Source organism: Anas platyrhynchos, chromosome 13, assembly GCF_047663525.1.
Source record: "Anas platyrhynchos isolate ZD024472 breed Pekin duck chromosome 13, IASCAAS_PekinDuck_T2T, whole genome shotgun sequence".
In the NCBI taxonomy this organism is placed as follows: domain Eukaryota; kingdom Metazoa; phylum Chordata; class Aves; order Anseriformes; family Anatidae; genus Anas; species Anas platyrhynchos.
In genome coordinates this window covers 625322-651495 of record NC_092599.1, presented here as the reverse complement: position 1 = coordinate 651495, position 26174 = coordinate 625322, and the positions used below count along the sequence as shown (strand labels likewise).

General features: G+C 38.4%; 1 protein-coding gene across 7 annotated transcripts in view; it reads left to right on the top strand.

Moving 5' to 3' along the window:
* The window catches only part of IFT122 (intraflagellar transport 122), a 32473-nt gene extending 6299 nt beyond the window's left edge, over positions 1-26174 (top strand). For 4 of the 7 annotated variants that reach the window (XM_027468058.3, XM_027468057.3, XM_072044194.1 and 1 more), the window contains 21 exons: positions 451-642; positions 1405-1543; positions 2171-2373; positions 2858-2995; positions 3680-3844; positions 4680-4877; positions 6481-6621; positions 8337-8390; positions 10536-10697; positions 13581-13747; positions 14616-14787; positions 15907-16009; positions 17552-17692; positions 18693-18790; positions 19658-19758; positions 21474-21639; positions 22632-22743; positions 23181-23309; positions 24145-24221; positions 24891-25055; positions 25743-26174. In XM_027468058.3, the coding sequence (XP_027323859.1) occupies positions 451-642; positions 1405-1543; positions 2171-2373; positions 2858-2995; positions 3680-3844; positions 4680-4877; positions 6481-6621; positions 8337-8390; positions 10536-10697; positions 13581-13747; positions 14616-14787; positions 15907-16009; positions 17552-17692; positions 18693-18790; positions 19658-19758; positions 21474-21639; positions 22632-22743; positions 23181-23309; positions 24145-24221; positions 24891-25055; positions 25743-25832 (2913 nt within the window). In that variant the 3' untranslated portion in view covers positions 25833-26174. Of the gene's footprint in view, positions 1-450; positions 643-1404; positions 1544-2170; positions 2374-2857; positions 2996-3679; positions 3845-4679; positions 4878-6480; positions 6622-8336; positions 8391-10535; positions 10698-13580; positions 13748-14615; positions 14788-15906; positions 16010-17551; positions 17693-18692; positions 18791-19657; positions 19759-21473; positions 21640-22631; positions 22744-23180; positions 23310-24144; positions 24222-24890; positions 25056-25742 lie in introns of those variants that run through there. The other 3 variants (XR_003500410.3, XM_038185676.2, XR_003500411.3) reach the window with 3 other exon arrangements.

The following is a 26174-nucleotide window of genomic DNA, read 5'->3' as shown; positions in this document are numbered from 1 at the left end:
TGGTATTTCTGATTCTGCTTTGTGTACTGTATACAAAATACTTGTATTAAAGCTTTATTAGCTGCATTAAATGTTTTCTGCTCTCCAGGCCTATAATGAATCTGTCATTCCCCACCACCTCACCCCCCCCGCCCCCAACCAGATTTTTCTCTAGCTCTTGTGTCTCCTGTGGCAACTCAGCTACTGTCTTAAAATTCTTGTATTAATGCCTTTACAGCTTGTGTGACTTTTGGATGTAATTTAGAACTGCCTTTTGGAATATTAAGATAGACAATAAGTATTGAAAAGTTGTGCGTGGCTGGAGAGATGAGGAGAACGGTCTTAGACAGCAGTTGCCACTAAGAAAAAGATCCTTGCGTTGATATTCACCTGTTATTGCTGCCTTGGGAAGATACGAAACGATCCTTTTGTTAATATTTTTTACTTATGTATTTTTATTTTCCCTCCTAGATTGGGAAGGACAGAGTGCTCAATTTTGACCCTTGCTGTGTCAGCTATTTTACTAAGGGAGAGTATATTTTACTGGGAGGTTCCGATAAACAAGTTTCACTCTTCACGAAGGATGGTGTGCGTCTTGGAACCATAGGAGAGCAAAGTAGCTGGGTGTGGACGTGCAAAGCTAAACCAGACTCCAACTATGTGGTGAGTAGGTACATTTTACTGGTATTTCCACAGACAGTGAGCCATAAGGCAAGGCCATACATTTTCAAATTCATTTGTCTACTCTGTATGTCCCTAGTGAGACAACAGAACCTAAACACTGTTTAGTGAGCTCCTAAAATATTTCAGCTCACACTGAAATTAAAAATATCCTGCAGAAGTAAAACATGGGCTGCAGTATGGCAGTAAATGAGTGTCATTCTTGCTTTCAGATGGTAAGCATTTGCTGCATTTTGATTTACAAAGAGGAGGGTTTGGGAATGGAGGAGAAGGAGGAGGGGAAAAAAATGATAATGACTTCTAAGTCGACCAAATCTAGTTCTATGATGGGAAGAAAATGTTTGAGTTCTGTTTCTATTTAGAGTTTCTAGCTTTATACCTTGTGGAAAATACCAGCAGGGCAACTGTTAGTCATAAATGCTGCAGTCTGCTAATACACAAATGTTAAGAGATGCAGAGAAGATTTAAAACAAACAAACAAAAAACACTAAAACCACCACCATAAGAAAACAAACAAAAACAACAACCCAAAACATAAATCAAGTCTATGATAGCATCAGTCCTTGCTTTGCACTACAAAGGTCAACAGCGTTTCTGACACTGTTTTAGTACAAGTAACCTGTAATTGCTTTCAGTCTATACATTATGCAGGAAAAGGAACATAATGCTCATAAATACTGCAAGTTTTGCCAATTCTTACCTACATGTACCAATTAACTAAAATTATTTTCTCCTCGTGTTCAGGCAGTAGGGTGCCAGGATGGAACAATATCCTTTTATCAGTTGATTTTCAGCACTGTTCATGGACTTTATAAAGATCGCTATGCTTACAGAGACAGCATGACTGATGTTATTGTCCAACACCTCATCACTGAACAAAAAGGTAATTTCACACTTCCAGGCCAAAGCTTCAATCTCGTTACTTTTTTTTTTTTTAATATCCATCAGAACACTTGGAATACATGCTTCATCTACCAGTTAGATTGTTGGCATTTTCACAGTAAAATTGAGGATCCTTTTTGCAGGATGAGAGTGCAAACTTGGGTTCTGGAGGATTAGTGCTGACAAGCTTAATGAAAGATATGGGGATTTGAAAGGATGATGGGAGGGGGCAGAAGCTTTTAAGATAAGATTTTAATCTGTGCAAATGAGATAAAAATACCTATATATATATATATTTATATTGTGTTTTGTTTTGTTTTGTTTTTACTTGCAACCTCAACAGTTTGTGCTGATTTTTATTTTTGTGCTAATTTGGCTTTTTATGGGAAGGGATCAAATACTGGTCAGGAATGTGCAGTTGAAAAAAAAAAAGTGGAGGAAGATGACCTTCTATCCACATAACAATTTATATAGATGCAGAAAAACAAACATATCCTAGCAGCAATCTGCTGTTAAATGTAGGTGCTTCAGAAAAAATAAATTTTATCTTCATAATGATTTTTTCTGACTTAGTCTGTTATTTCATGTCAGCCTATACTATGTTTTCTTTGTTTTTCTTTCCCTCTAGTTAGAATAAAAGGCAGAGAGCTTGTAAAGAAAATTGCAATCTACAAAAACAGATTAGCCATCCAGATGCCAGAGAAAATCTTGATTTATGAGCTATACTCAGATGATTCTTCAGATATGTATTATCGGGTGAAGGAAAAAATAGTAAAGAAATTTGAATGCAACTTGCTGGTTGTATGTTCAGATCACATAATTTTATGCCAGGTATGTGCCTTAAAATTAAAAGTAGTTTTGGGGTATATTCAGACTTGAAGGTAGCTTTCCAAAGAGCTGGTAGGAAAAGTTTGATATCTTAAGGGGAAGAACTGTACGGGTTTGCACTCTTAGACAATACAACGTGTAGTGCTGTTACCATGTACAGCGCCCACATCGTCAGCTATGCCTGTGGCATGCCGCAGGCAGCTCTGCTTTAGTAAAACAGTTGCCATAGAGAACTGTAGCACCCAATGCAGGGAAACCTTTGGGCAAAGGTGAGCTGCAAAACCAGGTGTTTTTTTTTTTGTTGTTTTTGCGTGTTTGTTTGTTCATAGCACTAAGAAGCCCTAAAGAATTCACTCTGTTAAATTGGCTGACATTCTGATTTTTTTGTTTGTGAAATAGGCACACCCAGTATAGGTAAAAATGCAAAACCTCAGAGGCACAAAGTTTTTTTCTTTATGCAGTATTGTGTACATTACTGTGTCTTTAGGAGAAAAGATTGCAGTGCCTCTCATTTAGTGGCGTTAAAGAACGGGAATGGCTGATGGAATCTCTTATTCGTTACATTAAAGTAATTGGAGGACCTCCAGGAAGAGAAGGCCTCTTAGTTGGTCTAAAGAATGGTCAGGTAACACATAACGTCTGGTATGTGTCTTTTCACTGAAAATAAAACCTGTTTCATGCTCTTTGGGGGAGACCTTTAAGAGCAGCATGTTTTCTCATAACCTAAAATTTTATTTGACTGAATCTCATCTTGTGTTTAAAAATGCTTGCTTCTTTCTTTCATTTTCTCTGGATACAAAATTTATGCAAACTTGCTTGACTTTTAAGCCCATATGTTGCTAGAACAACTGACAAAAACAGAGGTCTTGGTGAACTGGGAGAACATTTGTCATTGGAGGGGTGGTGGTGTGTGTGTGTGTGTCCTCAGAGAGCTGCAAACTGGAGCCCACAGATACTGATGTTAAGGACAGAAGTAGAAAGGAATTTGAGATCCTTAGTGTCTTCTGTATCAATGTTATACTTTCCTTTAGTCATATATTAATGTAATTGTTAAAGCGGAGGATTAAAAATTTCAGGATGCTTAGCAAATGTCCTATTTGTGTGGGCTTGCAAGCTAGAGTATGTCTGGAAACAAGTCTTGAATTTCAAGATACCTCAGACTGGAAGCCTTTTTTTAATTTTATTTTACAATTTCTCTGAGAAAAAAAAATGCAATTGCGTGCTTTATACAGCATTAGCATTTGTACTCAGTGTGATTTCTAGTTCTAGGAACAAAAACTTGACTGACTTTGGTTTCAAATATGTCTAGATTCTGAAGATATTTGTTGATAATGTCTTTGCGATCGTCCTGTTGAAGCAATCCACAGCTGTGCGCTGTCTGGATATGAGTGCATCTCGAAACAAGCTCGCAGTGGTTGATGAAAATGATACCTGCTTAGTGTATGATATTCATACCAAAGAGTTGCTGTTTCAGGTAAAACTTAGTCTTGTTCTCAATCCCTAAAAAAAAAGGGAGGGGTGGGGCAGGAAGAGATTGAGAACACAGAACATAACAAAAGTTTTAAGTTTGAGTAACTTATTTAAACCATTAATTTCTGTTTATAGAAAGTAACTATATCTCAGTGAAAACTACTGTTTTAGGGTTGGTAGATGAGGAATTAGAAGACAGGAGATGTGTGAGCAACAGCTGAATGAAGAACACTGTAACAAGTGACCCTTTCGGGTTAATTCAGAGCTCTGTCCTGGTTCCTTTTCAAGTATTAATGTTAACAAGAATTTTGGCTTTATCATAATATGAACACAAAGCCTAAACTTGTTTGTTATGTATTCCCAGACTATAACATGAATAATAATTCTCTCTTTATTGAAAGCTTAACAGTCCCTCTGAGCGTTCACTCATTTGAAGTATTTTCAGAGAATACTGTATAGAAAGTATGAAGTGCTACAAAGACAAGGTCTTTCTTTGAGTTACAGGCACAAAAATGATCAGTTCAGTGCGGTAGCTAGCAAACAGTTTATTATTGCGGAATAGTACGTTCTACAGTTTGCTAGTATAGATAATTACCAAATGCAAAACAAAAAAAAGACAATTATAGCTGTTGAAATGTAAAATATGGCTCTGTAAATCCGTTTAGTAATATATGAGGCTTTAGATTATTGCAAATGTAAATAATAAATACATGTGTGTGTGTGTGTGTGTGCACATGCCAGGCTATAATAGATGAAATGTTCTATCTGAAGGATGCATATTTCTTAGGAAAGATTATGTGGTTGTATCTGTTGTAATCATCAGTTATTTTGTTCATTAGGAACCCAATGCTAACAGCGTGGCATGGAATACACAGTGTGAGGACATGCTTTGCTTTTCTGGAGGGGGTTACCTCAATATCAAAGCTAGTAACTTCCCTGTCCATCAACAAAAACTTCAAGGCTTTGTTGTGGGTTACAACGGCTCCAAGATCTTCTGTCTTCATGTTTTTTCTATGTCAGCTGTTGAAGTTCCGCAGGTAATCCTTTTATCTCATTAAGTGTTGCTTTACATTTCGTAAACACCAGTGTTTAAGAAGTGAAGAAGCTTTTCTGAAATATACCAGTATTCTGTTACCGTAGTGATTGCAATTACAAATCTTCTTTATTGCCATATAAGATACATTGCATGATCTATTTTATTTTTATTTGATCATAATGAATCTAATTTCCTTTTTGCTGTTGATTCTTCCTACTTCCCTACTTGCAAATGTACTTATAGTCACCTTTGCTTTTAAATTTATGGTGCGGGTGTTACCTCTTCCTGTATTCTTAATGTAGTTTGTGTATCTTTCTTCAAGTTTTCATTTTATTTTCCTTATGAGTACAACAAATACTGCATCATCTAAGTGTATTTAGGTAATATTTAAGCTGCATGCTTTAGTTTGACTGTATCATGTACGCGTAGTCTTTATATGCCAAGTTTATAAATTGCCATCCACAAAATGCTATTTTCTATATTATGGGAAGCAATGGAAGAGTACAAAGCAGTCTAAGAAACAAACAAAAAAGGAAAAAAAACGGTTTGTGACTCACTTCTGACCCACATTTTTGTGCAAGATTTGCAATTCAAGGTCAACGAAGAAGGCAAATGTGCTATGTGCTTTTGTTGAACTAATGGATATCCTGTGTTAGATCCCTGCCTACTCTGTAGATGTTACGCTGATTAAGTAATTAGACCCCTTAATTGAAGTCTGGATTGTCCAGTACGGTTGGTAGCTGTGAGATATACCAAGCCTAGTGTGCTTCTTTGGAATGCTTTAGGCAGGTTATTCAAAAGTGTACTTTGGTGGGAGAGAGGATCAAAAAGTATAAGGTTTTGAGATAAATTGGTAAAAGTAACATGGAGGTCAATATGCATCCTTTCTTTACTTGCAAACCCAGAATTAAGGAAGCAGCAGCACCCTGTGCTCATTCAGAGGGTTTGAACTGTAGCTGCAGGTCCCTGAGCCTTGTTCTGTTTGCATCAGCCTGCAGCAGTTGACAGCGTTTCTCCTTAATTTGCTTTTAGGGCAGGTCCTTAGGAGAGTCAGCATCTTCTGGGCTTAATAGTTTCAGTCTTGGTAAAACAGCTTTATCATCAGGTTGGCACAGTGGAGTTACTTCCTCACGATGCCCCTTGCTGTTGGTTTAAATATTTCTAGGGATGCTCTGTCCTGGTCTGTTGGGTAACCTGCCATGCTGGGAGCCTCCGAGAACAAACTACTCCCTCCTTTGCTCTGTCTTCATAGTATTTTCTTTAAAAACAAACAGAACAACAAAAAACCTTCATACATAATATCTAGCATGTACAGTGCTCAGAGGAATCAGAAGAATTCATTAACTACTTCCTAATGTGCTGGGAAGTGAAGACTTCAAGGTGGATGTGTTTGGAATATAATTAACCAAGCTGCTCTGAAGATACACTGATAATTCCCCCAGAATGTTATTCTACACATTGTACAAAAACACACATTTATTCCCTGTGGAATTTCATAAAAGTTGTGATTGGAATGTAATTTTTTTCTGACTGTATAGAGAATTTCACAAATGTACCTCAGTATTATGCTTTCTAATACACATTTTTCCAATGGAAATCCTCAGTCTGCGCCCATGTATCAATATCTGGAACGGAAAATGTTTAAAGAAGCGTATCAAATTGCATGTTTAGGAGTGACAGATGCTGACTGGAAAGAACTGGCCATGGAAGCCTTAGAAGGACTGGAGTTTGAAACAGCTAAAAAGGTAAAGTAGTTATTAGCTTGATTAGCAGATTTATTTATTTATTTATTTATTTATTTATTTATTTATTTATTTATTTATTTATTTATTTATTTATTTTGCTGTCATTGTTTCTTCTTAATTGCTGGAACATGAAGTGGTGTTTCTGTTACTATCTGACTTGTCCTAGGCGTGGTCTGTGTTATATACAAGATCTGGAGATGAGATTTTAAACAGGGATCCATTTTTTTTCTTCTAGATAAATGCCATGTTCTAAATAAGTGCTAAATATAAAGAAAAGCTTCTTACATCTGCTGGAAAATGAGCTGATGAGTTTGAGAAATCGAACTGGGAAGTTGTTCAGTGGTGCTGCTCACCACCAGGTGGCAGCAAAGAATTTCCCAGCTAAGCCTCCCCCCAGCCTATAAATCTATTCTTTGTGTCCTCCACCCCAAGTGTTTCAGAACCTCAGTTTAAATGTGTAGATTTCATTGTTTTTTACTTACATGTTAGTTTTCTTTGAGGATGGTGATGGTGGCATGTCATCATTTTAGTCACCTTCTATCAGGGATGTCTCATTTTGGGGAGTATTATGTAGGTGGGCATATACCAAAGAACACAGTTTTCTCTGGCATAAAATACTTTCCCTATTTTTCCTTCAGCATCTTTTTTCAAATAAGAGAGGGCAAACTGAGTTCAATGCCATAAATATTGTATGAAAGACAAAGCATTCTAAAAATATGCAGGGAATGGCCTGCAATGATAGGCATCTTTTAATAACAGGGGTTTTTTATTTTTTTTTAGGACGTTAAATGCTTTATTTTTCTCTTTTTTTCATGAGGTGGAAGCATCAGAATAATTCCAGTTTCATATATGGTTTTATGCAAATAGATACTCTTAAAAAGAAGTTTTCAGTGCCTCCTTGGAATTTTAAAGTAGTGCCCTCTTAGAATTAGAGCGGATTAATGTGAACAAAAGCAGCTTCTTGACATTAAAGGCTCTCGTAGTTCCTAGTCCGATCTGGTGTAAGCAGAATATTCTATGCCCTCTTAAGCACTAGTTTGGCTGCACGTCTTGAACATTCAGTCTAAAGAGTTAAATTTCTATTTTTTGATGCCTGTCAAGAAGAAGTGCTAAGCTGCTGTAACTTGCACGTGACTTTGCCACTTGGGACTTTGGGTTGTGCATTTATCTCCATTCGCCAAAGATACTACCCCGTCTCCCAGTACTTCTGTCTTGCCTTCTTGCTGTCTTCTCCCTGGGCTGCTTCTATACTGAATTTTAAGAATGGTATAAAAACCATAAGCATATGTGTATTGTTTCAGCAATACAGTCATTTATATGTTATACTTGTAATAGTCTCCTTAAATTTTAGTGTGTACCACGTCTAACAGAAAAGTAGAAATGCTGTAAAATAGCCAGAATAAAAGCATGTAACATTTTACAAGGTATTTTGCATTTCCTGTGAGACTGACATGCATACAACTACTAGTCCCTACCTTCACCGCTTGTTTTCAGTGCTCAGCCATTTGAGCTGTCCCCTTGTCATATTTATTGTAGTGGCTGAGGGGCCCTGGTTGTGGTAAGAGCCCACCAGGTTGGGTGCTGCCCAGACACAAAAATCGGCGTGTTGCTGTTTGTCCTACATGCACAAAGACAGCTTGATTTATGTGTAACAACATTTTGTTGGTTTCCTGGCTTTTCAAGTAAACTCCTTTTATTCTTTTTCTTTTCAATAGGCATTTACCAGAATAAGAGACCTTAGATATCTAGAATTGATCAGCAGTATTGAGGTAAGAGAATGTTAAAGATAGTGTAAGAAAACACGCTGTGCTGAAATACGTGCCTTCTGTGTTGGAGAGATGTCTGTTCAGTCAGTGCTTCTGCCTGTTGGATTTGTGTTCAGAGTGAGAAATCCTGATTAGCAGGGATGACTCTAATTCTGGTCATGGGGCTGAAACTTAACTGGGAGAAAAATGCAGTTGTGGGACAGTGCACTGTATGAGAACTTAGAAGCATTCAGGAAAACTGGAAAAATATTCAACTAATAGTTGGTAGAATACTACTGTGCTAATAGATCTTAGTACAGAATACTTCATAAACATGAGTTAATTAAGCCTTTCCTTACCCCCTGGAGGTAGATAATTACTACTATCTTCTCTTTGCAGAACCAGAAACAGGCCCAGAGAAATAAAATGACAAACTCAAGGTCTCATGACAAGTCTGTGACAACTGGAAATAGAATTTAGGATTCCTTACTTCCATGCTGTGTTCTAATCACTACTTCTCATTCTTTTCACACTTCTTGATAGAATTTCACTTGACAATAACTGTCTGTCATGAGCACATTAAAAGACATGCTCTCTTGTCCTTTTACAGAGACCACTTGATGATAATGCTTGGTTTGAAGATCTGTGTTGAGGTGGCATAAAGGGGATTCCTCTATCTCATGCTAAATAGATTTGCACCTTCTCTGCAAGAACACGTCCCTTGCCTTCCATTCCTTGCAAAGCCGTCCTGGTTCTGTCAAAATGTCAGCCATTTGTTGGTTGCAGTTAACTTTTTTCTTGGTGTCTAACATGGGACAAGCTCTGTGCTAGGAGCACCCCCCACCCCACCTTTTTTTTCTTAAAGGGTAAATAAGTAGATGGGAGCATTCTCTCACCAATAATAACCTTTCTTTTTTACCCATGCTTCTCCAGATCTGCATCTGCTGAGAATATTCTGCTACTATAATGTTGTAGTCTGTTTAATTATTAAGATTCCCCTTGTAAATCAGCAGAAACTTTCAGACTTCTTGAAGATGCTTCTTCTGAATTGAGAGTTCTGCATCGTTGCTTACTGTTGCTTGTGGTATATTGGATTCCTTTTCAGGCTTGTAAGGGTGTAATTAAGCACACATTTCATTAATATGACTGTTTTCTCTTGGTAATGACACTTTTTTTCTAATTGATGACAGTAGGAAACATAGCTGCCAGATCTTTTTATCTGGCAAGATTATGTGAAATCTTTCAAAAATGGCGTAACAATTCCTCTGATTGTTATTTTAATGAAATTCTAAAAGGGAACTTTCAACAGCCCTTACCAATAAATGGGACTGGAAGCAGTGGTGGTGAGGGTCTCCTTTGGCAGCAGAGATTCAAATGTGTGTGCATGTGGAATGCTTTTGCCTCTTTAGTGCAGTTTTTGTTGAATTTAGTTCATAGCTACGTATTTTCATATGGGGTAGACCAGTAACAATTCTATCCAAAGCCGGGCACTGATGCATGTCTGAGATACGGGGTAAAACAAACGCCTGTCTGCGTGCAGTGTGTATGGCATTGCTGCACTGCCTGATCTGCAGAAAGGCGGCTGTGGCACTGCACATGCTTGGCACGTGTGGTAGCTTCCTGCACGGAACAAGCCCCTCCAGGTTGCAGGAGAACATGTGCAGGCGCTCTGAATGCCTCCCGAGCTCTTGTATGTGGTGACAGAGTCAGTGGCACTGTGCTTGATGACTTTGTGACTCTGCTTATTGCTAACAGTTATTTTCATGTTTGTTTTTCTCCCCACCCTCACATATTGTTAATTTAGCTGAACTATATGCTAGTGAGTTTTGATGGGAGAAAATAAGGAACCCGTCAGATACTTTCTTTTTAAATAGCATAATGATAGTGTCTGTTCATTTTCCTATATGAAATCAAGAGAAGTGATTTTTTTCAACAGTTTGGCTTGTGTAGTGACATTTAATTTTGCTCTTCCTAATTTTAATAAAGAGATTGAATCGTTTAATTATAAATTCACCAAAAATGTAGGAGAAGCATAATCATCGTATCATGTTACAGGATTTTATTAACAGCTAAAATCTGAGCTTGAAAATCCAGCTCCGTCAATGCCTGTTTCTCACCTGGGTCTTGATCATCTAGAATGTTCTACATCTTGTTGTTTCTTTTTTCCAGGAGCGGAAGAAGCATGGAGAAAATGTCAATGAACTGTTCCTAGCAGATGTTTATGCCTACCAGGGAAAATTCCACGAGGCAGCGAAGCTGTACAAAAAGAGTGGGCATGAGAACCTAGCTCTGGATATGTACTCTGATTTACGCATGTTTGACTATGCAAAGGTAATAGTTTGCAACTGAGAATTTAAATGCAGAAATACTAACAGGTACCTGTAAATGTTTTCAAACTGTGATTCTGTAAAAGGACAGGATGAAGAGCGGGTTTTGCATTCCAACTTTCTCTTTTAGTTGGCTGAAGTCCATTTAGGCTTACAGGTGTGGAAAACGTCTGTCTTCTGTTTCTATAAGCAATGGTGGCATTTTTCTTCAGAGCCTGTAACCAAGGTAGCAGATTGTGTATTGTGTAGTCCCAAGCGTATCCATGTGGCTCGTGGCTTTTCAGTGAACTTTTTAATAGGCACTACCAGGGGTGACTTTGGGATTTTGGTTATAGAGTGTCATCCATAGTCATTTCCCTTCTTCAAAAACTAAAAATCTAGTTTTCATAGTGGTTTCTTTCCCACTGGTTGCTCAAGAATCCTTTTTATTTATTTACTGGCTTCTGAAGTGGAGGTGTGAGGTATGTGCGCCATGTGTTTAATTCACTTCCCTATTGCAACAAAAATATTTTTCTTTCATAGTTTGAACTTAAACATTTAAGTCTGTATTAATATATTTTATAAACTGTGTAATATACTGAACTAGTATATTTTTGTTCCTTAGAGATTTTGCTTCCCAAGAATCAATCTGTCTTGGCATTTTTTCTTAACTCTGTCCCCAAGTAGAAATAAATTGAATACCGTTTTAACAAGTGATGTTTTTATATGGTGATAAGAAAGCATCATTTACCTTTTGTCTTCTATGGTGTTTTCATCTGAATATCACTGAGAACGTATGCAGTGTTCAGTGTTGTTCATCGCTTGTCAGAGCCTTATTCTGACCAGTACTGGACAAAGACTTTACCATGACATGCATATGAACTGTTTTAGCATAGATTCCTGAATTATGCTACAGAGAGCTTTTTCTTCCAAGTGCTTAATATATAAATACTTTGGGACTTGGCTGATGTAAGTTGGACTGCTGCTATTTTTGGCTGATGAGTCTTCGTTAGCTTCAGTGTTTTGGCTCTTCTTGAACATAAAGTAATTCATGGATGAAAATTTTCCCATAAGCCTTCATTAGAATCTTTTAATTCTTGGCAGTAGTCACATTTATATTTAGTGGAGAGCAAAAGGTCTTGTGCCTCCTATCCTTGAGAGTAATTCCATGCAGAAGAAACTAAAGGTACTTATTAGCATTTGAAGGAAGCCTCTTGTGCAGGGAGTGCATGATGCATGGAAGAACATGGGAAACACCCTTGCGTGCCAGGTATTTTTTCCAAGGAGAGATAGATGGAGGGGGGAGGAGGGGGTTAATGTTGCCAGAATTAAGCAAAGAGACCCTTTCAGAGTCTGATTTCTTGTGTTTGAGGTTAACTTTGATTAGTTCCAGCTAGAGAGACCAGACTAAAGGCAGAGGTCAGGAAGTCCTTTGATATGTGGTCATAGGCTCATTATCACAGTACCAGATCACAAATTACTGAGAACTCACAAAATAAAACCCTCTTTATACTTGAAGAAGCTGAGCTTTTGATTTTGGACTTATCTCTGATGACCTATGCTGGCAAACAGAAGTTGTATCAAAGGTTGTTCAACTTGATTCCTTGTCTTCAGTTTTTCATGTTAGAAGATTATCACAACATCTGTACAGTTAGTCTCCTGAATCAGGGCTGTGTTGCAGTAGTTAAATGAACTTGACATAGGATTTTGTTCTGGTGTTAAGAGCTGACATCTGGTTGTAGTTCTGTACCTGCTGACTATCTGCATCAGGGAAAGTGGTGAGCTGTGATACTGGAACAGTTCTGCTATGTGTGTTTTTTGTGTTGTGGGTCTTGTTTGTTTTTTAATCTGAAACAGAATTTAATAGAAACCTTGAGGATCAGGTATCTTTCCTATCTACGTAGTTTTCCATTCCTCCTCTGTTCCAATTTTTCATTTGGTAAAAGCTGTTTTAAAGAACAGTAGTCTGTTCTCTTAACAGCCAAAATTGCCTTTAATTGATCTTCCAGTTTTGAAGTACAATTTTTTTCCTGCTGCATGATGTCACAGATGTGAACCATATGGTGCCAGGGCTTTGGTATTGGCAGAAGCTGAACAAACTATTAAAAATAGTTTCAAAACGGTCATCATTGCAGCATCCAGACTTGCAGTTTGCCTTACTGTGCAGAAGTCCAGCCAGTAGTTGTAGCTCTCTTGAGCAGCTGTCATTCCATCCTTACAGAACTTCTTTGATATATGGTAGGACAATTATCAAGGGTATTTGCAGAAAATGAGATTTCAGTCTTTAATTGATTTTTGGGGCATCCTGATGCTTATGTATAATTTAAGTGGATGTACTGGTGTTACCTAAGCACAGGGTTGAGTCATCTTTGAGAATGAAAGAGCACTTTCTTAAAAAAAAACTTAAAATTGGTATTTCTCTCTCTCTCTCTCTCTCTCCTTTTAAGATTAATACCATTTTGTTTTAGAAAGCTGTGTTCCTAGATGGCATGCAGAAATCTATGAAAAAAAAAAAGACAAAACACAAAACTACAAAAGTAGTTTATATCTACTTAAACAGGTTCAACAGGGGAAACCTCCCAGCTTGATTCCTTGGAAAGCTACTGATAACCTCTGAGGCATCTTTGTCATTCTGCTCATAGCCCTCACAGAATCTCTCACTTTCATTTATCTGTTTTTTAATTTACCTGTGTAGAGGGGAGACTTGCCATTGTTTCCTACTGAACATTGGCCTTTGATTAGTTGCTGAAAGCTGGATCGATTTCTGTTGCTCTGTATGCACTGTTTTTTTTCTTAGAAGGCATAACAATATTAATCAAAAAAGCCCTTATGTATTTTAGAATTCAGAATGTAACAGTGTTTGTGACCAGAAAGTAATGCCAACTTTTTTTGTACTGTGCTATTTCAGGATTTTCTCAGGTCTGGAGATCCCAAAGACACAAAGATGCTAATCAAAAAGCAAGCAGATTGGGCCAAGAATATCAATGAGCCCAAAGCAGCAGTGGAGATGTACCTTTCTGCAGGCGAGCACATGAAAGCCATAGAAATCAGCGGGGACCATGGCTGGGTTGATACGTAGGTTTTAATTCCATCTCAGAGTTACTGTATAACAGAAACTTGAGTGAATTCTGCATAACTTTAAAATAGGACAAAACCCGTTTGATACACTCAGTATGATATAAACAAAGGTGCATAAGCTGTATTTGAAGCACATCTACAATTTAATATGTTTCAAAAGTTGCATTAAATGTTAAGAGCATAGGGGCATTATGCTATGAAAATAACTGTGTTACAGTAATAAATTGGGTTCCTCAGTATTATGGGGCTGTCTTCTAAAATATGCATGCCTTAAACATTTCAGAGTAATTGTCACAGCAGTGACTGTATTTGGTAGCCTGTTTATGTTTTAAACTGTTGCAACTGAGAACTGGAGCACGGAATTGCTAGACATAAATTCTTGGGCAACTCTTCTGCTGGTCAAATACTTCTTGATTCACAGTAATTCATACTTCGGGTCTTCTGCTGAGTTAACATAAAAACTTGGACAAGTGACTCCGCATTCCCTTGACTCAGTTTCCCTTGTGGCAAATGGAGTAATGTTTATTCATGAGTTTGGGTTTTTTTAGGTCAGAGTTAAGGAATCGTGTCCCATGTGACTTAGTGATGGAGGACCTACTGCTTCCCTCTGTCCATGACTGAGCAAACCCTCTGAGGACAGTTTGTTGTGATACGGAATTGTGTGCATTAGTAAGGATTGTAGGAACAGGTTTTGAGCTTGTAAAAGATAAAAAGAGTTTTAAACAGCTTTCAGTAAGTGTTCAAACAGTGGGTCACGTGATACTACTGTTACAGTATTAAATAATAGCCGATTAACAGTGAAGTTCTTACAATAGTTAAATAGCAGCTGAACCTGGAATGTTTGTCATCTTTTTATGGTGTCTAGGTTAATAGAAGTTGCTCGGAAACTGGATAAAGCTGAGCGTGAGCCTTTGTTAAAATGTGCCTTCTATTTTAAGAAACTTGATAACCCTGGCTATGCAGCAGAAACATACATGAAGGTCGGTGACCTGAAAGCATTGGTCCATCTCTACGTGGAGACTCTTCGCTGGGAAGAAGTAAGCATGCTTTTGGTTCCTTTGTTCAAAATTGCTGCTACTTGTTATCTCTGGTTGAAGGAGGGAGATAAATGTCTGGTTCCTCCACCACTGGAGGGAAGGGGGAAGCAGGGAGGGTGAAGGCTTCCACAGAATGTGATTCTGAGTACTCAGGTTAATTTTGTATGCTCATTGCTCTTTCTTTGATTTTGTGTATGGGTGATTTTGGTGTTTTTTTTGGTGTAGTGTGTTTTTTTGTTTTCTTAAGTGTCCTAGCTGAACATTTCTTGGTCTCATTTCTGAACACCTTTTTTGCGTGTTGAGGTATAGTTGCCCATTTCCTATGCAAATCCTTAAGATGCTTCTAGCCCATTAGAATAAATATAAAATATATCAGGGGAAATATCAGGGAAATTCTGTTTTGAGCTGCATTATTTTTATAACTTGGACATGTGTGAGTGAGAATAGCATATGTATGATGTAGATCTGATGAATGTATGCTGTGTGAACCCCACTTTATAAGCTAGATTTATGCTTATGATTAGGTAAAGTTTTGCTGTCTTCAGTGGGTTTTTCCATGGAAGCATGAGTCTGCCAGTATCGCATACTTCAAAGCTGGGGTTACCTGTTCATATTTCTTCAAATTGAGATTTTGATAGGTGTAACTTCAGGGTTTTCGAAGTGCCACTAGAACTGACACTTACCCCCCCCTGTAAATTATATAGGTGCTTTTGAAAATTGTATGTTTATTCTTCTGTTGACCAGTTAGTGAGTTTAGGAAGCAAACCCTGTTTACAGTGTTGCTTCAGTCTCTTTAGAAGATACATTCAGTAAAAAAATGAAAACATTTCATGTTTCCTGCTGTGAAATTTACTAAATTTCCTAGATACACTTTCACGTTTCCCTAACTCATAATCCAGACTGCTGCTATGCTTAGCTTTTCTTTTGTTGGTGATTGCTTTTTATTTTAAAATACATTAGTTTCATACTGGAGAAAAGATGGATATAATCTGTATTATGTGTATGTATTTTCATTGTGAATTTACTCGGAAATAAAAGATTGATCCCGTGGAGTATGCTAAACCTTTTAACTGTTTAAATCGCGCAGTATGCTAAAAATGAATTTATTATGTACCTCAGGCATTTGCTTTGAGTGAAAAGCATCCTGAATTCAAAGATGATGTCTATGTCCCTTATGCTCAGTGGCTAGCAGAGAACGATAGATTTGAAGAAGCCCAAAAAGGTAAGACTTGCAGACAGACCACTGGACACTCAAAATGTCCTCTGTACTTTTCCAACACAGAGTATGCAGTCTTTGCCCTCGAGGGTTTCTTATCAGTGAGATTCAAAACCAAATAGAAACCATGTTTTCAGACCAGTCTTAAAGAAAAGTAGCTGGAGCTCTCTATTAATTAGAAGATGTTATGGATCTGTCAGAAGCGATAGCATCCAAATATAGTTCCAGATTTTTCCATCTCATTGCATAGCTGAGATTGACACGTGGCTACAGGTATTTGGCATATAATCTGAACTGTTCTAATTAATATTTTCATCACAATAAGATTCAAAGTGTAGCAAGTACTTTGCAGATCAGAGTGGAAAGACCTGTTTTCCTTATGTTTAGATAATGTTAGTTTTGTACAAGTAAAATCTTCATGTTTCTTTAAGAATTTTCTAGATTTTTGTTAGGCTTATAAAATTACCTTTAAAGAGAACTGTCAACCTTCCATCATGTGGACAGGCTTCAAAATTTTATTCGTAAATTGTTCCAGGGATAAGAAGAGATTTGAAGCAAGCTCCATGTGGAGCCAGCATGTTTTTAGTATACTTCCTTTTCTCAGGTGCAGCTCCATGTGACTGTTGCATCTGCTGTTTCCAGAGCCAGCTCGGATCTAAGAGTATAACTGCATTTGCATATAAGGGCCAAGCTAGTGAACATGCCAGACGTGAGCTGTCTGTACAAAACTAGTTTATATGTCTCAGCAGTAAACCTTTGAGCATCTGCTTTTAGGGCAGCTTAGTAGTTTGCACATAGAGCTCTGCACATACAGGTGTATTGTTCACAGTTAGTTCCACAGAGGACTGCTGAAGTTTCTTGGCTGATATAAATTCCCCCAAATGGGGTGAGCTAGAGATCATTGTGTATGTATATATGAGAATTTGGTTATATCGAAACTACCTAAAGTCAGGAGGCAATTGTGCTATCTTTATTTATTTTTTTCCCTTTATTACTCTATATGAAGGCAGTGTTTGCCAAATGCATTTTTATCAAGTGAGAATTCAGGATCTAACTTTATACTGGTTTCTGAGGTTCAGTTAAAGAAATGCTTTTAATAAATGCTAGAATGATATAGTAAATGGTATAATCTTTTAAAAAAAATCAGCATTGCAAACTAGAGCACTAACTTCAATTTATTGTAGTTTTGAATGCAAGTGTGATTTGTGGTGTTTAGAGTTTGCTTGTATATGAATCTAAAAGATCATTGTGGTTTTACTCTTTTCTGTATTTAAATAAAAAAACGGAACACCCGGCATTGTACAATGTCTGTCAGCTCAAGAGCCCCTGAGACAGTGCAAAAGCCATAAAATACCTACAGATCCATCTCATGTTCCATTAGTATTGCTGCTTTCAAGGAGAAAAATACGAGTGTATAATCCTTTTCATCCTCTCTGAGTAGATGATTTGATATTGGCTGAATAGGCTGCTCTTAATTTAAAAACATTAATTTCAGTTAATTGATATAATCACACTGTAAAATCCTCTTTGTTTTGGCCTTCTTCATAGCATTCCACAAGGCTGGCAGGCAGAGTGAAGCTGTTAGAGTGCTGGAGCAGCTAACACACAATGCTGTGGTTGAAAGCCGATTTAATGATGCAGCCTATTATTATTGGATGCTTTCCATGCAGTGTTTAGATATAGCCCAAGGTAAGTAACTGAAAGGAAGTTCGTGTTTGTTACCTTCTTGTGCATGTAAACAACTAGTGAATTGTGATAGAATTGCTGTAACTACTTCACTGATGTTTTTTTCTTCTTTTGTGCTGTATGCAGCTCTGGCTTGTGCTATTTTTGTAGTCCCCTGTTTTTCCCATGTGCTTATTTAAAACAGATGAGCAAAACAACAACATCGGCATGTGTAGGCCTCGTTCTGAAATCTGGCTAGAATTGAAATAGTGTCTCCTGGGATCCTGTATCCTCACGTACCTTCCCTCAACACACTTCAGCTAGAGAACTGAGTGGCAGGTTAAAGTACTAGTAACTAAAAGGTGGCCTTGGAGCATAAGATCTGCCTAGTACTTGAATGTGGCTGGGGGAGATGCTTTACAAACTATTTTTGACAACAAATAAAAACCTGGTTATTAGCTATAATCTCTTCTGCAGTGGGAGAGGGGCGGAGCCAGTGGTTAAGAGATGTAGCTTGGTAACGAATACAAAGATTGATAATGCTGTCTTATGCCTGGTGCTGTAAGTACATTTTTTAGTTCAGCTGTTGCTTGATAGTGCTGACATATTACCCCTGAGTTATTGTATGGGAATGCAAATTGTTCCACATTTTTAGTGGTGTATTTAATATCTGTGAAACAAATGTTTCAAAACTCATTTTACTTGTAAACTCTGAAGTTATGAATGAAGTTCCCAGTGATGCACAGCTACTGTTTTCTGCCTTTAAGTCTGCCATAGCCTCTAGCTATGTTAAAACTATTGCTTTATCTGTTGTGTTTTACCATGCTTTTTTAAAGCAGAAACTTGCTCACAAAATCAGCAAGTCTATTTAACCTGTGTTTTGCACAAGTAGATGGGACACACCTGGACTGACATGCACTTCTTTTGGAAATGCTGGCACTAGTATCATAATACATCGTTTTCTCCCCACTGAGTCTCGTAAACTCATCTTGGAGACTTAGACTTATGCCTTTACATCCCACAGAGAATGAACAACAGAAGACTGAAATGTTACAGAAGTTTCATCACTTCCAGCATTTGGCAGAAGTTTACCATGTCTATCACTATATTCAAAGATACACGGTAAGGTATTTACCTTAGAAGTTGTGTATTTATGCTTTATGAGCATTTTTCTTTTAGGAGTGCAGGAATAACTAGAGGTATTTAATGACTTACCAATTATACTGTATAGTAATTTATTTCTTTGCCTTCCATTGTACTGCACAAGAACTTCTGTTGTCTTAGTTCCTAAAAGCTGCAGTGCAATTTTAGCAGATCTGTGTTTGTCTCAATGTGGGCAGAAGGATATGACAACGGTTGAATTTCCTCCCCCAGTCCTTCTTTTGCTAGCTGTATTGACTTGGTTCCAGTGACTGGGTCTCTAGTCCTGCGCTGGCTGTGGTAGGCTCTTTAATCATGGAAAACAGTTCTGAACAGAAGGCAACGAGCTTAGAGATTCCCACAGTGTGGTACTTGTATCAGTAATGATATTTATAAATTACTCCAGAATGATAGACAGTCTTGAGGAGGGAGCTCCCTCTGCTTCCAGCAGTTACAGTAATGTTACCACCACTGTTGGTGAAAACATCTTCTGTAAAACATTCGAGAACCCTCGATCCATGCCCTTATGCAAAAGAAGACTCTCTGCAGTTGAGGTCTGTGCTGGTCAGACTACTTCAGCCCATAAATGGTGGAGACTTCACACCAATAGTGGTCCTGTTTTTAGATAGCCTGTTAAAGATTGGATCTCTTTTTGTCTTTCTGTGTGTAGCAGGCATGAACATCAGTGTTACACATGTAAAACCTACTTGGTATATTCTGTCAGCACCTCTTCTTTTTGCAACTGTATGTAAGAGACACAGTACTTGAGATGCCTAGTGTTGTGATGCTTAGTGATAGAGATTGTTAGTTTGCCAGCTTAGAAATGTCTGTTTATTTTTAATACTGCAGGAGGAGCCTTTCAGTTTCCACTTGCCCGAAACACTCTTCAATATTTCCAGGTTTCTGCTTCACAGCTTAACAAAGGAGACTCCTTTGGGGATCTCAAAAGTGTATCCTTCCAATACAGCACAGAATCTAGAGGCTGAAATGCATGAAAAGAATAATTGAAGCTGACCCACAATGCAGAGATCCACTGTAGGGTATGTTCAGTTTCAGCTGTTGGTTACAGTTAATGGAAATTGACTTGTGTCCCTAAGGAAATAATCAGCACCTTCAAACCATTGTGTTTAACTGCACTACCTTCCCCCTCCAGTCTTTGGGAGCTGTAAAAATCAACCAACATGTAATTCTCAGCCACCCACCCAGTCTGATGCATCGCCTTTGTCAGGGAAGCAAGTTCTAGGATACCAGTCATCGAAACAGGATGTTGGCTCTGAATCTTGACAGTGTTGCTGCAAGGAGACTGAACTGAGACAGGAGGTGGTGGAGGGAGGGGAGAAACAGGCGCTTTTGCTTCATATGAGGCTGGTATAGCTGTGTAGTGTCTATCAAGATAACGTTTGCACAGCTTTGTTAGTGCATATTGCATCTTCTGGAAATACTTCATAAATGGCCTGTGTGAACACTGTAGAAATGCACCTGTCCGTAAAAAATAACAAAAAGGGTCAGCAGGTGCCCTAGGGAAAGCGTGACATTCTTGGGTTTGCTTCCGTTGTGGCTCTGGGTGGGATGTTTGCTTTCCTTTTAGTAACTTCCTCACTTACAAAGGAATGATCTTTCAAAAAGTCTTTCGTAACATTCCTTGTGCCCATGAGGATTGGTAGCTTTCTAAACAGCAGTCATTGTTACATGCTCATGAAAGAGACACCCCTTGGTCACTGCCACAGCATGCGCTGAGTTCTTTCCAGTAAGATGATGTACATTTAGTAGGTGGCAGTGCATTGCCTGGTGTTCATAGCTGTCTGTCTCTCCATATATGTAAAGTTTGGACGGGAAAATCCATTCACTCCAAAACTAACTTCAAAACAGAGTCAGAAAATTTAACCCAAGCAATATTAATGTAGGGTTGTTGTGGTTTGACCCACCCGGCAGCCACGCACCTCACAGCCGTTTGCTCACCCTCCCTCTCTGGGTTGGGGGAGAGAGTCAGAAAGAAATGAAAGTCTGTGGGTTGAGATAAAGACAGTTTATTAGGACAGAAAAGAAAGGAAAATAATAATAATGCTAACAGTACTACTACTAAGAACGTGCACGAACAAGTGATGCCCAATGCAGTTGCTCACCACCCGCTGACCAATGCCCAGTCTATCCCCAAGCAGCCGCCCCCCATCCTGGCTAGCCCCCCTATTTATTGTTCAGCGTGACCCCAGATGGGATGGAACACCCCTGTGGCCAGTTTGGGTCAGCTCTCCTGGATCTGTCCCCTCCTGCTGGCAGGACAGAGTGAGAAGCTGAGATGTCCTTGGCTTGCTCTGCAACAATTAAAACATCGGGGTGGTATCAGCACTCTTCCCATCCTAAGCCAAAACACAGCACTCTACCAGCTGCTAGGAGGAAAGGAGCTCTGTCCTAGCCAAACCAGGACAAGGGGCAGTTCCTTACCTCACTAAAAATTGCCCCCAGCCACTTCGATAGTCCTTTCAGATTTGTTTATTTAAATGGAGTTAAGTATATAGTTATGTGTATATATATATATGTATTTTGTTAAGGCCTATTTGAACTGCTGTTGTAGAATATGCCTCGTTGCACACTTTCTGTGACTGGAAAAAGCACTGTAGTTTTTACTAAATGCCATATGTATTTTTATTCCTTAATTTAATTGTAGTAATACATTATTTGCCCTGGCAAAACAGAGTAAAGCTCTTGGTGCATATAAACTGGCTCGTCATGCCTATGACAAGTTACAGGGACTGCAGATTCCAGCTAGGTTCCAGAAATCAATTGAGTTGGGCAGCCTGACAATCCGATCCAAGCCATTTCATGACAGTGAAGTAAGTTGCATTGTTTCCTTTTAATCATTAATAAGTAGTCTAATCCACGAATCTGAGTTGCCTTACGCATAAAAGTCTGAAATACATTCTGCTAGGTCTGTGGTAAAATTATATTTCCACTGGAAGCAGTCCTTTTATTGTTATTCTTCACGTCAGGCTTCCATTTGCTCCTGAGAACAAACTAAAATCAGTTCTTTCTTGATAGGCAGCTTCTGTCCTCCCTCTCCTGTCTTGTGTCTACCTTCTTCTCTGCCTATTAATTCCTTCAAGCCTTTTTCTCTCTGATCCACATGCAATTACACCATGGTCTTTATGACTTTCTGCAGCTGGAGGTCACTTTCATTTGTCCCAACTCCTAGCACTCCTTCCCTCCTCCCCCTATCCCTTGAATGACCTTCCTTCCTTAAGTCTTATTTTATCACCTTTTCTTCTTTAACTGAAGCCTGAATTTCTGCAGTGCTCTATAAAGCCACGTCTCATGGAGTACTCACTAAAAATAAATTGTATTGTGCACTGAACAAGCACCTGGCTACCTGAAATAATAGAAACACAGTCTTAAGAACTGCCTAAAATAACTGTGCTCTTGAAAAGAAGAGAAATGAATTAATTGGAAAACTTGAATTTGACCAAACCTGCAAAGAAAAAAAATTCTCAGTAAAAAAAAAAAAATCTCAGTAAACTTCCCTTCAACTTCTTTTAGTACTATGTATTTGATTCAAAATTTTGCTTCTGTTACTGTGAAGGCAAGGTGAAAATATCATTGCTGGCATGGTGAAGACAGCTATTTTTTAATGTGAAAGCGTGCTGTTTTATTAAAAAAGAAAAGCGTTTTCAGATGTTTAAGGGTCTGATTTCACAGCAATATTTCTTCCGATTAGGGCTGATATAATATCAGTGGCGTAAACCTAAGGAACCCCTGTTTAATTGAAACCAAAGTGTACCAGATATGCTGGCCTGTTTATGGTTACTGTGCTCTGTATGTGTCTTTGCAGGAGCTTGTACCCTTGTGTTACAGGTGCTCTACCAACAACCCTTTGCTAAATAACTTGGGGAATGTCTGCATTAATTGCAGACAACCTTTCGTCTTCTCCGCGTCCTCCTATGGTGCGTTGGAATATCATCCTTTGTTGTACTTTTCATGTAGATAAATGTTAAACTGGACAGAATACCTTAGCACTTGCTGTGTTCCCTTTGCTATGTTACTTGGACAAGCAAATCTTCCCTTTCAGTGTTGTTACATTTGCCTAAGAGGCTGCTTCTTGTCCCAGGCATGGTTGGATTTCACTGCAGGACAGCAGCAGCAAAGCATTGCTTTATTATGAAACACAAGTGTATAAAGTGTTCAGTGAACACAGATGTCAGCCTTTGAGAAGCTGAGGCATTTTTTTGTTTGGTTGCTTTTGTTTTGCTTTGTTTTCTCCTTCATGAGAACGTGTGGGGAGAAGCCAGAGGATGTTCACTTCTTAAAGGGCAAAGTATTTTCTAGAAGGCCTTTTCTGAGATCCTGTAGGTCATGCTCCTTGTTTTTCACACCCCTTTAGAAGTGCTGCATCTGGTTGAGTTCTATTTGGAAGACGGCATCACAGATGAAGAAGCTGTAGCTCTCATTGATCTTGAAGCTCCAAGATTGAATAAGAGAGAGAATAAATGGCAAGAGATGATGAGTGACAGTATCCTGTTGATCAAATACTGTTTCCAGTCCCTTTCTTAGGAATAAATAAGCAATTTTGATTTTTTTATAGGTTTAATTTTTTTTGTCATACGACTGATGCAAGTATGATTTTGTTTCCTTTTCAAGTTAGTATAACAAACAGTGATATATTAGTTAAACCTAATACGTTTATAAAGATTTCTCATCACAAAACCTTGTTTCTAATTATCTGTTCATTTTAACAGTGGAATGCCATGCTGTACCTATTCTGTTGTAACTGCTTTCAGTAAAGAGTGGGGAGAATCTGAAGTGTGCTACTCACTTCCAGTAACAGCTTGCTTTAGAGGCTGCTTTCTTCTAAAGCAAGGGAAACCAGCACGGACTTTCTTCATGACCATTCCTGTTGGAATCTCTTTTGTAATGTTTTGGCACCCAGAGCTCCCAGTTGCTGTGGGGGCCACATAATGCTAGGTGCAGAGTAATGCATAAGAAAACATAATCTCTGATTATAACTACTTAAACGTAATTTAAAGGGTTGGCTTCACTTGCTTTTTGCAATGTCAGATGTGGACAGACAGGAAATCAGGCAGCGCTGATGTCATATTTGGTTGTAGTCAGTTTTGCTGGCCTACAGCTGCTGCAAGTGTAAAGTTCCCCAGTTACTGTACTCAGAGTAACCCCTTCTCTAGTACTTTCTGTAATAACCTAGGCACTGTAGAATACCTTAACCCTCTGGAGCAACAAGAATACCAGTCCTGCTAGAATGGTTTTTATATTTATTCTGTGAGTGCTAGCTACAGTGAGAACAGCCAATTTTATAGAAACTCTGGTTCTTCCTTAAGAAATGTCTTTAGATGCACAGAGTTTGAGGCTTGATGACAATGCAGACATTATTGAAGATGATCCCTTTACAGCAAAACTGAGCTTTGAGGTAAGAGCCTTACCAGTGCCTTCCCATGGCTTCTTTCTTGCTCCCAATAAAAATCAATAGAAAATCTTGACTTGCAGCTCATGCTGCTCTGCTAGTGTGAATGTGTTATGTAGACTACTACAAGAGAGATACAGATCAGGGGGCTGAGAGAGATGGAACTAGGGAGGGAAAGGGGTTTACCAGATAATAACTCCTCTCTTAAAAAATAAAAATAAAAATAAAAAAAATAATAATTAAAAAAAAAGTTTGCTGGGAAAATCATAAAAAACAAACAAACAAAACCCCAAGGTATATAAAAAGATCTTAAAGTAACTGTTTCTGGAATTTGGTTTTATCATCATGCAGTGGGGTTGTCTTCTGTGGGTATTACTATAAAACAGTCATTACTGTGAGGTTTTAATACGTGCCTGTGGGCATGGGTATTCTTTACAAAGAGCTGTGTTAACATCTGTAATAGAAACTCACTGAGAAGAAGATAAAGATGTAGCTGGATGCTGTTGTCACTGGTAACGTTGATAAAACTGACAGTGAGTTTGGTGGGATCAGACTCAGGCCAGTTGTATATTGTCTTTTCCTGCTGAATTGTACTTTGCATTTTACAAGATCTTATTAATCCTCAGAGGACTTTGCAGTTGGTAACAATTTCTTTCTAAATCTGCTCACCTGCAGCAAGGAGGCTCAGAATTTGTTCCAGTGGTTGTGAATCGTGCTGTTCTCCAGTCACTGAGTCGGAGGGACGTTCTGATTAAACGCTGGCCAAAGCCGTTGCGATGGCAGTACTACCGTTCCCTGCTACCAGATGCCTCCATTACCATGTGTCCATCGTGTTTTCAGGTAGTGTTTTCATAGAGAGGTTTAAGAAAATACTGAGAAATTATCTGAAGCAATTCAAATCATTGATAACTTTATACTGTAAGATATATTCAGTAAATTCCTGAATGATGTAGAGACAGAGAAGCAATGAAACAATAAGCACTGTGATGCACAGAGGAACAGCTGTCTTCTGAAAACCTTGACGTAGCTGAGTTTGGGAAGAAAACTTTGAGAAGCTGCACTGACAGTAATCATAGTCAGAACCTGTGGAGCAAACCTCAGCTGAACAACAAATGCTGATTTGTACTTATTCCTTTTTGGTCTGCCTCTCTGACATTCAGCCTGTTCTAGCACGGAAAATCAGTCAGTAAACTAAGTTAGCTTGTGGTTCAGTCCCTCTTTTCCTTCTTCCCTTCTCAGGAATGGCTTTTTGGAATACTGGAACTCAGTCACAGTAGATTACACAAACTCTAATTTTCATCCTTCCTAAAAGTAATTCATTGTTTTGTGCATCTTCAGCTACACTGGCAGTGATCTGCAAAATGCTGCTCTGTTGTAGGTTATAGCTCTCACAGGCAGTTGAAGGTAAGAGGGCCAATTCTTGTGTAATAGCTTCAGAATGTGTCAGAAAATCCATTGAGCTCAGTTTGCATTTTCTTTGATCTAGTCACAGGCTAATTTGTCCCTCAATTTGTTCCTAATTCTTAGATGTTCCACACAGAAGACTATGAGCTTCTCGTGCTCCAGCATAACTGTTGTCCATTCTGCCGAAGGAGAATAGATGAGTCAAACCAATGAAGAAGAACAATCCGATACCTCAACTGAGAGACTTCCCTATTGACTTGGCAAAGTACTCATTAGATTCATGGTTTTCCTAACAACTTAGTTGTCATCTTGTTCTCTTTTGTATGTGAGTGGAACTGAGTTGAAGAAATTTACCTTTTTTAAATAAGAATGTCTGTCCCCTACATTTCCCAGACAAGCAGCTGAAGTGCCACGGATTTTTACAGGAAGGTTCCTAGGGTCAAGTTCAGACTAGAAGTAATTGTTTTTACTCCAACTTGTGTTAGGACTTAATTTGTTCCTTAATATGTACCTGTTATTGTCAGAACTTCAAATAAATGGGACTATTTTTCAGTA